We start from the raw sequence: 12319 nt of genomic DNA on the forward strand, positions 1-12319 counted from the left end.
AACCCAACAGAAAATCACGACATCAGCGAGGTGCGGACCACGCGTCACTATAAACTGCTCGTGATGCATACATACAATGCGGCTGGCGATCGCGGAGTTAACGGCGTGTGAGCACTGCGTAGTGATCAAGGTTGCGGTCGCAGTTCCACGTTCTTATCCGTAATGGCGCAGGACAGTGTTCGTACCATCATCTGATATTTTGCATATTGTTCACAATGCACTCTGGCCGAGGAATTTCGCGAATTCCTATAATCCTGAAATTTGTATCAACCGAGTTCGTATTACCGAGATTTTACTGTATAAGGTGAGAGAGGGTACCAAGGAGTCCGAAAGGGGGCAGTGCCCCTCCAGTCAAAATACGTTTGTGCTCTGATTTGATTTACAACAACTGCTTCAAACCTAGGATATTACAGTGAAAGTTCATTAATTCGAACTTCGATAATTTGAATTTTTGGACAATTCGAACCACACTACTAGGTTCGGCCAAGCTCCACAGAGGTCTGTGTATAAAAAAGCCCATTAATTTGAACATGCGTCGGTTGCGCTATAGATAATTTGAACTATATGCCGCCACGTATGGACAGCCTGGCTCCCAGCACACCTGCCAGTCTGGCACCTAGGGGAGGATTTATGGCTCACTTCTTGGAGGGATGGCTGGGGGTGGAGGGGCCAAAATTCTTGGTCTTTTTTTTTTTCTAAAAAAAAAAAAAAAAAAAAAAAAAAGAAGGATGGAAATGAAGTTCTGTGCAAATACTTTGAAGTTCTGTGGGAAGAGCACATCTATCTCTGATAAAGACAAGCAGACTGCCCCAAGTGAACCTTTTCCCACTTGCTCCACCGTTCACATCTCATTTAACACCGATAGGACATGTTGAACACAGTTTGAATGTTACCAGTAAATTCAGTGTATCAATTATAACAGCTCTACTTACACACCTAGAGAAACCAATGACCAGTTTCTAATCAGTTCCATCCCGCAATACCAGAACAGCAGCTAACCAAAATGTTGATCTGCCTGCATCTAACAATATATACAGAAAATGCTTTTAGGATTCAAAGAAGCAGCAGTCTGGAATTCAATGCTAGTAAATATACAACAAGCCCTTAATTTTTGAGGCAGCAACAAAAAAGTATTTTCCGGATACTTGTAATATGTATGTCAAAGCTGGGTACACTTTACTATTTCTTGCAAAAGATAATGATCTATAGTAGAACCTCGGTGATGTGAAACTTACGGGGTAGCGAAAAAATTCATATCATCAAAACGAATGAAAATAAGTATGCAGAAGCATAGGAAAGGCAGTCGCGCATATCTGCTTACGTCCAAGATGGTTTATTACGGTCGCGCAGTCACAGCTCGGCACTCGCAGCGCACACAGCTCGACAGGCGATCGCGACGTCGGCGACATGTGGGACGCGTGCCTCCGCGGACTTCTCGCAGCACGTACAGAACGACAAGAAATGGTGACATGCAGGCACTGCAGAATGCTCGCGATGCGTATAGCGCGACTATACAGTAGCGAAGTTTACAATGTGTGGCCTGTGCGCGCCCGCTGCCGGCAACTACTCACGTTCGCGAACTGCTGCAAACCTTTCGTGGCGTGAAAAATGATTGCGATGCTAGCGACGTGCGGTCCGCCCACCTCCGCGTACTTCTCGCGGAGTGGACAGCATGACTGGAGATGGCGACATGCAGGCAGTGTGGAACCGCAAACTGTTTGCGGATCGCGATCGTGGAGCCAGCGATGTCCGGTCTGTGCGTACCTACCACGCACGCCGCCATCAGCAACAGCGGTTGCGACGACTGCGGCAGGGCCACACGCCGCTGAAAGCTTTTCGCAATGTGACCCCAACAGAAAATTGCGACGTCGGCGAGGTGCAGACGTGTTACCGCAAACTGCTCGTGATGCGTACATACATATGGCTGGCGATCGCGGAGTCAACGATATGTGGGCAGTGCACAGTGCTCAAGGCTGTGGTCGCAGTTCGCGTGTTCGTATCATCCGTAGTGGCGCGGGAAAGTGTTCGGAACATCCGAAATTTTGCACTGCATAGCACTCAAGGCTGCGGCCGCAGTTCGCGTGTTTGTATCATCTGTAGTGGCGCGGGAGAGTGTTCGGAACATCCGAAATTTTGCACACTGTACACAATGTACTTCGGCCGGGGAATTGCACAATTCATATCATCCCGAAATTCGTATCAACCGGATTTGTACTACTGAGATTTTACTGTATTATTTTTTTTGTGAAGTGCTTAAATTATAATTTACGCTCCATTTACACAGACTGGCGTAATGTATTTTGGGTATATTTTGGTGACTTTCTTTCTAAAAAAAAAAAAAGGTTCTATAGTAATACCTTGGTTTGCTGTTCACATTATTGATGTGCTCATCATGACTTGAGTTATATATGATGCATCATTTGTTTGTTGATCTGCTGCAGCTGGAACTGAAACGTTTTTGCTTGAACCCGTGGCCAGCCAATGGCTATGGGTTCAATAACTGCTTTGTATTTTGCACAAACAGCTATAAATTAAAAAAAAAAATGAAAGAAAAATAAATGTTCGCATTGCTATGGATCTTTTTAAACATGTGGCAGATATCCCAAACAGATGTAGTGGCCTGCAGAATACTTCCACTTTTCCCATCAATGATATCATTCTTCCCATCACACTTTCATTTTTGTGCCAGTAGGTACAAATTTTCCCAAATATATGCGCTCAATCCTAGCTTACTTTCTGTCCTTCAGCTTGAAAGGTGTGATGACAAGGTTTCCGGTTTGTCCTGGGGCACTGATGAGGCCACCGCTCCTTTTGCGAGAAGCCTCCGCAGATTCATCTACCGGCTCAATACGGGACCGTGGACCCACGTACATCTCCCTCTGGTGATCGAAGGTGCCAGTCACCCTTACACGTCGGTACTCCATGTCATTCAGCTCACTCAGGCTGCAGGGAACAACGGACATGAAGAAGTAAGCATGAAACGTCTTGGGATGCAAGCAAAGCTGCATACTGTGGCCAGAAAGCGTCACCATGGGGCATCCATTCTACTCATGCCCCACATGCTCATACCCGTTATTGAACCTTTTATTCCTGTGAGGCTAAGTGGCTATGAAAATTGAACCACAGCTACACTGGCAACCTTTGTGACAATCTGCAATGTATCAGTGGTTGCGGGAAAATATGTAGGGACAGACCAGACAGACCAATGTAAATTGTCCAGCTTCATTTTTTTCATTCACATTTTGCTAGCTGTCCTCAATATGTTCTGCATTATTGCAGCAGTGGCTGGGTAACAGCGGTATTTTATATTTCTCACAAAGATGAAAAATTTGAGTTGTTTGCAGCTCGCTTTCCCAGTCCCATTCTACAATCACACCACAGAACGTCAGGCACTTTCTTAAGCCTGAAAAATGAAACTAATTATGGCTTTCAAATTTGGTACAATGCAAGGGAAAATTGTGTTACTTTTCTGGAAACTCTACGACAGGTACTGTTGTCTTCTTGGCAAGGTTGTCAATGAGCTGCAGCTTCCATCGGCGCCTTCGCACCTGCCAAGTCCCCAGAGCAAAGGTCGCCACAGGGATGGCCTGCAAAATGACCAGAAGCAGGTGGTATATGCAGATGCAATGCACGGTGCTCAGTAGCTTGCCATCAATGTGCACAGCGGTGATCTAGTGCAAAAACGTTTTCAAACACGGATAGCACTAAGCAGCTCGTACAAACTGGCAGTGCGCCCATATAGGCTGTATGAGTGTACTATTCTATATGAGCCAGTTTAAATGAGCCAACAGGTTTATGACCACAGAATGCTCACAGAAATGGTATTTTACAGGTTCCTAAGGAGTGAATTAAGTGAAACCACAATCAGCGATAGAGAAAACTCTGCAATAACTTGACACCAGGGCTATGCAACTTGGATCTAAATATGTTGCAACAAGAGGTGGATTTAAGTGGCAGTTTTCAAAGCAGGAACTCGATGCCTTCGACAGCTTGGCTGCAAGGAAATACTAGTGCAGAAGCTCTAACAAGGATAAGGCAGCAGCATCAGGCGTAGAGCAACATTTTTTTTTGTTTTTGTTTTTTCATGGTGCTAGATAGTACCAAACTGATCATCGGATGTTACTTCACACTTACACCTAACCTCAGCAAAAGAGCAGACCCCTATTTCTTATGCGGTTTATAAATACACAATAACAGTTCAAAACAGCATGGGAGAAAGCCATGGTGGAGGTGCTGTATTTTGGCAAACAAGGATCTAAACAGCTTATGACTGGTATTCAAAATTTACAGGCTAGATATTCGAAGTCGTTCATTTTTCTCATGCATTACAGCAGAATTCGATAATATGATAGCAGTTGATATAACTTTCAAGATTCCTTGGTCAGAATATATTGTGTACAATGTGCAGCATTTGACTGTACCAAACGTTCTCCCGCACCCATATGGATTACATGAACACATGAACCAAGACTGCCCACTCAAGCATTAGTCACTGGCCGTACAATGCCACTGTGCCATTGCCAGCAAGCACCGTGAGCCATACATAAGGAGTGGCATGTGGCCTGCACCACAAGTGGCAAGTGGTTTGGCATGGCCATTAATAAGTCCTGACTACTGTAACTAGATCTTTGTGAATGTCTTTCCAATGATTCTACATATCGAGTTTGTTCATTTTAGATATGAATTTCAGATGATGCAAATATTTTTCACGACCTTGTGAGACTCGCAACTGAGATTCTATAAAAAGCTATTTGTGCCTAAACATAATACAAAATATTTTTTTGTTCATATGAAACTTGAACTGCAAGACGTTAGAATCAATAGTTATTGAATCAATAAACCTGGATGACCGAAATGCTGAATGTAGCAGTGATGGCTCTGAAATTCAATAATGTGAATGGTTGGGCAACTAAAACTATGACCTCAATTCTTGCAGGCTACAAAACTGGGAGGTAAAAAAACAAGCGACTACTTAAGGCAGTTATGTTCCAGATAAATGGTTAGCATAACCTGTAGCACAATAGAAAAAATGAACAAAAAAAAAAAAGCTTTTCTTTTCAGAAATAACACACGTGACCGTTATATTTGAAATGTAACTGCCTAAGATAATCAATGATTTGTTGCTCTCCAATTTTGTAGCTCACAACAATCAGGGTGACATTTTTTGTTGCCCAACTATGCACAGTGTTTAAAAGCCATCACTGCTACATTCAGGAATACGGTGCCCCATGCTCAATGATTCAGTAACTGCAGCATGAGTGGGCCAGTATCGTTATAGTGTTCTAGAATAGTTCTATAGTGTTCTAGTGTGCCGTCTGCCGCCAGCGAGCTGGTCGTTCCAGCGATGACAGGAAAGAGGGCGCTATATGCAGGAGGAGCGCATGAGCGCTGAGCAGCTCGCACACACTTGTCTAAATGTATCAAACTGATTCTGTGCATGAACGGATGAACTAGTTCCCAATAAAAGCGACCGTCGTTGGGGAACTTATGTATAAGCGGCGAGAATCCGAGGCCTCCCTTCTCCCACAGAGAATCAGGCTTGGGGAGAATCAGGTGTTGAAAAAAAGTGGGCTGTCATAATTTCAATTTGCCAGGAATCCAAGAACATACCATGACTATGCCAGATTGTGTTTAAGACTGCTTTTCTGGTGTCGAGTCAGATACAGATTGAAGATGAAATGATAATCAACAGTAAGAAATTTCCTGAACGTATTCGGTACAACGTTAACAGGAGGTCCAATGACGAATGTCTAACAAATATTTATGATCACATAGATTTCTTTTATTGGATGCACCGGTTTATTCCGGCTAGATTGCGGTCCCCCATCGACGCTCGTGTGGACTTTTTGAAAAACCAATGGAGGGTATTTTAGGGCTAGGCTAGCATACTTTAATATTTTGCGCCACATGTAAATACAGGTATGTGAGCACTGCTTGGAGACAGAAATCATGTCAGGGCTGTTGAATACTGTTTGAATGTGAGCGGATATAAAAGGCAGTTGCATAAAAAAGAAAACGAAACAGATCAGTGAGAGCTCACACAAATGCACGAAATCACACAGTGGACGACTTCAAAAACCAGCAGGGTAAAGATTTAAGTGAATATAAATAAATAGCTCAAGAATATGGTACCAGCATAAGGAATGCTACTGAATTATAGGAAAATGTCACTGAACTATGAGTATGTGAATGAATTAAGCTGCTAAATTTGAAAGCACACAAGACACGGAGAGAGTCATTAAATAGAGCCCTCAACCGATTATTAGCACCACCTCACTTTAAGGCGGGGGTCCCACTCCGGCAGCGCCAATGTGCCATTTTAGGCAATGTTTGCGTGAGCATTCTGCGCGTTGTTCTTTTTCGAACATCACAATGTAGGCATCATTCGAAAGCTTAATATACGCTCTGTGAAATGATGTGCGATGCTTTAGTGTGCCAACATTATCAACTGCATGAGAGGTGGTATTGCAGATGACAAATTCGCTAGCGTCGTTGATATACCCTACTTCGGATAAACCCTTTCACTGTCACGAACGTACCGGTACGCATTCGCGTTTCCTCCCCGCAGTGTCAATAACGTACCCGTACGTATTCTATCTTGCGTTCAAATCTTCGCGCCACACCGTAAAGCTACCGCGCTTGGACTTGCTCCGCCATCTGTTGAGTCTTTCTACAAGCTGATATGCTCGCTCTGCGCCGATATGACACATATATGGAAGAGTATGGTGCGACCGCGCCCGCCCGTTCTTTGCTCGTGGGAGGGGGCGTGGTCGCTCCGTGACACTACTCTCTCGAGCGAGCGATCCTTCGGCGCGCGCGTGCGGTTATGGGTTCAAAGTTTGTTCTGCCATCTGCGGCAGGTTTGGAGGTTTTTATTTTTATTCTTTGTCGCGCTTCCGCTACGGCGTGGTAAGTTCAGGGCCGCACGCGGTTGCCTCTCTCCGACTGACATACGACTCGATTGCTGCATTTGCTCTCTCCACGCGCCCTTATGCAAACATTATCCTCATTCACAAGAAAGGGGACTCTAAGGACCTTAAAAATTACAGACCAATCAGCTTACTGTCTGTTACGTATAAGTTATTTACTAAGGTAATCGCTAATAGAATCAGGACAACCTTAGACTGCAATCAAGCAAAGGATCAAGCAGGGTTTCGGAAACGGTACTCTACTATCGATCATATCCATACCATCAATCAGGTGATAGAAAAATGCTCGGAATATAACCAGCCCTTATACATAGCATTCATTGATTACGAAAAAGCATTTGACTCAGTTGAAACCTCGGCGGTGATGCAGGCATTGCGAAATCAGGGGGTAGACGAGCCGTACGTGAAAGTGCTGGAATATATATATAGTGGCTGCACAGCAACCATAGTTCTACATAAAGAAAGCAACAAAATTCCCATAAAGAAAGGTGTTAGGCAAGGAGACACAATCTCTCCAGTACTATTCACAGCTTGTTTAGAGGAAGTATTCAGAGACTTGGAATGGGAGCAGTTAGGGATAAAGGTAGATGGAGAATACCTCAGTAATCTGCGATTTGCTGATGACATTGCCTTGCTAAGCAACTCGGGGGATGAACTGCAAATAATGATTGATGACCTAGACAGAAAAAGTAGAAAGGTAGGCTTGAAAATCAATATGCAGAAGACTAAGGTAATGTTCAACAGCCTCGGGAAGGAACAGCAGTTTACATTAGGTAGCGAAATACTGGAAGTAGTTGGCGAATATGTCTACTTAGGACAGGTAGTAACCGCAGATCCGGACCATGAAAAGGAAATAACAAGAAGAATAAGATTGGGATGGAGCGCATTTGGCAAGCACTCGCAGATTATGACTAGCAGCTTACCGGTATCGCTCAAGAGGAAAGTATACAACAGTTGCATCTTGCCTGTACTCACCTATGGGGCTGAAACGTGGAGGCTAACCAAGAGAGTTCTACTTAAGTTGAGGACAACCCAGAGGGCTATGGAACGAAAAATGGTAGGGGTAACATTAAGAGATAGAAAGCGTGCAGAGTGGGTCAGAGAAATAACTCAAGTTAACGACATTCTAGTGGAAATTAAGAAGAAGAAATGGACATGGGCAGGACATGTAGTGCGAAGAGAGGATAACCGATGGTCGCTGAGGGTAACAAACTGGATTCCAAGGGAAGGAAAGCGTAGCAGGGGGCGGCAGAAAGTTAGGTGGGCTGATGAGATTAAGAAGTTCGCAGGGGTCAAGTGGATGCAGCTAGCACAGAACCGGGTTAAGTGGAGAAATATGGGAGAGGCCTTCGCCCTGCAGTGGGTATAATCAGGCTGATGATGATGATGATGATGACGCGCCCTCGCTTGAGGACAGCTTGCCGTTAGCAGCAGCAGCATACGAGTGTTTTAGCCTCTTTCCATCTTTTTCTCTTTCGACTTCACTACGCGCCGCTTCTCCCACTTGTGCTGGCCACTGAATGTGCGCCCTCCGCGCGCGCTTACTTTCGGATGGCGGACCGCGCGGGACCTTCGACGGCTGACTGGAGCGATGGCTCTTCGGGTTCTGATTACCAGCCAAGCTCGGATTCGGACTCAGGATCTACCACACTCTGAAGAAGTATTGAGCGTGTTTTTTTTTATTTTATCATATATCATTTATAGTCAGACTGATGATGATGATGTTTATTTAAACACCTGCAGAACACTGAAATGTACAAATTGCATTGACTAATTTATTTGTATACCCATCATAATGCAAAATAAATCTTTATGCTCGTTCCCTGATATGCTCGTTCTCTGAAACCAAGCCGACACTGGGGGTGCGTCCCGGTCAGAAACAGCCGACAGTGAAAGGGTTAATCTGCTGAAAAAACTGCTGCACTTAGAACAGTTTCCTTTGGCCTACACATAGAATGGGTATTTATATTAGGGAACATGGCGCATAATTAGTTTTAATTTAATCAGTATTTGATCGGCAGCCTTTTAAACATGGTAAAGTTTGGCTATTTTGGGCACGAATATCTGCGTTTTATCAACGTGCACAGCAGTAAAGTGTTTACCACTTCGGGCGCACATTATAATAGTTCAGTGTACGAAGTTTCATCGAAATTTATTGGCTAGTTCATTTTTCATTACCTTTCCAATTTGAAGATTTCCGTAATACTACAGCCTAGGAATCATGCATGGCAAAACTAGAATAGTAGTTCTTGGTTTGTATAAGCGTAAATTGCGCTTTATACAGTTAGCACGATTATACTGAGCCTTCAAATATAATCAATTTTTCCTACACGGCATTCAATCGAGAAGGCCGCCATACTCAACAATGTGAGCCTTGTTTGAGTCGGCTTCCTTTTAATATTGTATTACTGTAAAATAAAGTTAAAATAATAAGCACAAACCATGGTGATAATTAGTATTTGCACCTGTATTCACTCATTAAAGGTTTTTTACTGCTAGCACCATCTAGGTAAAAGTGAAATTGTGAGTTCATTCAATTACCAGGAGAGGCACGCATGACTACACCCCTTCAAAGTATTGAAGCCAGTCAAGAAACCTAGAAGTCAGCTTCTCTGCACTGCAAAAACCCCTTCACCATGGCGGCCAAACCTGTTTTGGGGGCAGAAATCAGGTGCAGTGCAGGAGACGCCTATTGTGGCAATAATGGCCACGTCCATTTCCTGCACCCCTCTTCTTCTTGTCGCAATTATGGGATTAAGAACCCCTCCGTTTGTGAGTGCCATTCATAACACCTCCCCGCCCCTACCTCCTCCAGGCTCTCAATAGTGAAGGAATTCTGCTCAACATGCTTGTGCATGACATCAGGCTGGACATAGAAGTATTCTGCGCTGCACCCAACTTCTGCCCTCAAAACAGGTTTGGCTGCCATGGTGAAGGGGTTTTGCTCTGCTGACTTCTAGGTTTCTGCAACCTACCTATTACTACTTTTGTGCTGTGAAGTGCTGTGAAGAGTTTTGCTTGTTGCTACTTGCATTGCTGTATGTGAGGTGAGTGTCACACTTTTCAAAAATTCATTGCCTGTCGAAACAACTTCTTTCGGCAGCAGATCTGGTTTCAAACATTCCATAGAGGAAGAATTTCGACAACTCTCTCATTTGATGCAGAGGCTACAATTCATGATCTAGAGGAAAGCAGTGAGTGTCAGTGGAGTGAAAGGAATGAATGAATACCTGGAGGCATGACTCGATCGAGGACGTGGTGCGAGACACCACTGGTTCTTAGCACAAGGAGACGCATCTACTCAAAGTGGAAACACAAACAGTTCATTAGGGAAGGACCGCGGAGTGAAAGTTTTTTTAGGTGACAAGACATGACAACGCACGCTGCGTGCGTGCACATGTTTTGCGCGCATACACTGTGGTTTATGCGGGTGCTATTCGCGCGCACGAAGAACCTGCACATGGTCACCGCATCACCCTTTGCACCCCTGCATTGTGTGCAAACAGTGGACGCTCGCCTGCAGTGCTAAGCCACTAACCTTCACGCCCAATCGCTGAGGGGCTTTGCGCTCTTTTGTGCTTTTCTGAATATACTTCTGGCCCTGTACTTTTTCCCTCACGCATTCATATTTCGCTAGGCGCTTCAGGCTCGGATAGCAAGTAACACGGCTAGCAAAAACCAAACAGAATGCGCAGAATCTTCCGGTAAATTTACATGTCTCGGGCTTGCTTTTCGGCTGGCGATAAAAGTGCAAATTTATCAAAATTAAGACATGCCTTGACAGATTGCAGGTTGCTTGGACGAGGTTCTTCATCCGTGCGCGCGGTTGGTCCAGTGGTATTTCTCGCAAAATCTAGACATTATGTGTTTGACAGCGAGTGCTACGGATGCCGCCACATTATGCTGCATGGTGTGCTGGCAAAATGCTCGCACGTGACATCACGATACGCCAGCTGGTGTACCATGCGTATGATCCACCGTTTAGATGTTATGTGCGTCATGCGACTCTCAAATATTGGTCGAAAAAGGAATAGGACAGTAGACCAAAAGAAATAGTTTCGGCCAGCGGTATCGAGCGGTTGTCTCCTTCCCATCTTCGTTGGTGCATGCTCTGTTCCCTAGAGCTTTCAGTGGCACACGTGTGCTTAGGTGCAGCTGTCCTCTCGGAAAGCACCGCCTTGAATTTAGCTTCGCAGCCGCTACAAGAAACACAACTGCAAAAGGACGACGTCGCATACGGAGTACAGATGAAAAAAAAAAAAAAAAGAAACGAAGGAATTCGACGCTGCTGAACCGAATGTCGAGCGTTAGCTGAAATGAGAATGTACATTGTTTTGGTTCAGTGCTTTTCATGCTTATAAACATTACAAATATGTGCTCATAGATAATCAAAAACCAGACGTCATCACCGATAATCACCGTAATGAAACGATAATGAAACGTAATAGCCGTTGTAGGTCTGTCTAATTGTATTTGGTCACTCACGAAGCGTGTATGGACATCTTCGCAAAGGTGGGACAGTTGACCGCACTACGCTGCGTGGAAAGAGAGAAGTTTCGACTGCAGACAGCGTAACATAAACAAAGTGACGCCGAGAGGGCAGCTGGGAGCATTTCACTGTGACAAGAGAAAAGTGCTTGCCTACATGTAAACCGAATTACCGGATTCCTTCGGTGCACACGCAGTGGCATTAATGGGGCCAAGTAGGGCTGACACGTGTGCGCAGCCGGCACACTCTACTTCTCTGTGCGTCTACGCTATGCTCAAAATAGTAAGCCTCGAAGCCGTGGATTCATGTTTCAAGGCCAGGGGTCTGTTTTATTATTATTATTATTATTATTATTATTATTATTATTATTATAATTATTATTCAATGCACCGTAAACGCTTTCGCGGACATTTAGTGCGTGTGTTGGTTGACGGAATGAAGCGCATGTCTGTATCGGGTGGTCGTGCAGAACAGAGTACTGATATCCATAGCGGCACACGCACATCGCCGTTTTTAGACTGCCGCAATGAAAAAATCAAATGTATTTATTAGCACAATGACAGCCTCCCTTTACGAGCGCACATGGTCATCCCCGATTAGTCATCGCGGTGAAATTCCAAGCTTATTGGGTGTTTCTTGCCCCTCATTCCGATTTTGTACCGAAAAAAAAAAAAAAAAAAGTAAATAAACGTCGCGTTTGGTTTTGACATAGGACATCGTTTTCTTCACACCTTCGAACACGTCAGTTGGTTTTAGTAAAGTAAATAGAGGAGGCTAAGAATTTTTGCCTCCGAATGGCTGAATGTCGATTGACACCACCGAAATGAAATATGCGACGATGTGTGGAGTGGAAATCACATGACAGTCTGACTCGGCGCGCAGTTTTGACGTCGAGGTCACC

At 44.4% G+C, this 12319-nt stretch overlaps 1 protein-coding gene across 1 annotated transcript in view; it reads right to left on the bottom strand.

Annotated features, from left to right (window-relative positions):
* Surf1 (surfeit locus protein 1) overlaps positions 1 to 12319 on the bottom strand; it is a 59961-nt gene that overhangs the window by 35717 nt on the left and 11925 nt on the right. The window contains exons 3-4 of the mRNA XM_084609223.1: positions 3466 to 3587; positions 2734 to 2943 (exon numbers count right to left, since the gene is read on the bottom strand). Coding sequence (XP_084465349.1) covers positions 2734 to 2943; positions 3466 to 3587 — 332 coding nt within the window. The remainder of the gene's footprint in view (positions 1 to 2733; positions 2944 to 3465; positions 3588 to 12319) is intronic.

This window comes from Amblyomma maculatum, chromosome 7 (genome assembly GCF_055883805.1).
Source record: "Amblyomma maculatum isolate TAMU_Amacu chromosome 7, ASM5588380v1, whole genome shotgun sequence".
NCBI lineage: Eukaryota > Metazoa > Arthropoda > Arachnida > Ixodida > Ixodidae > Amblyomma > Amblyomma maculatum.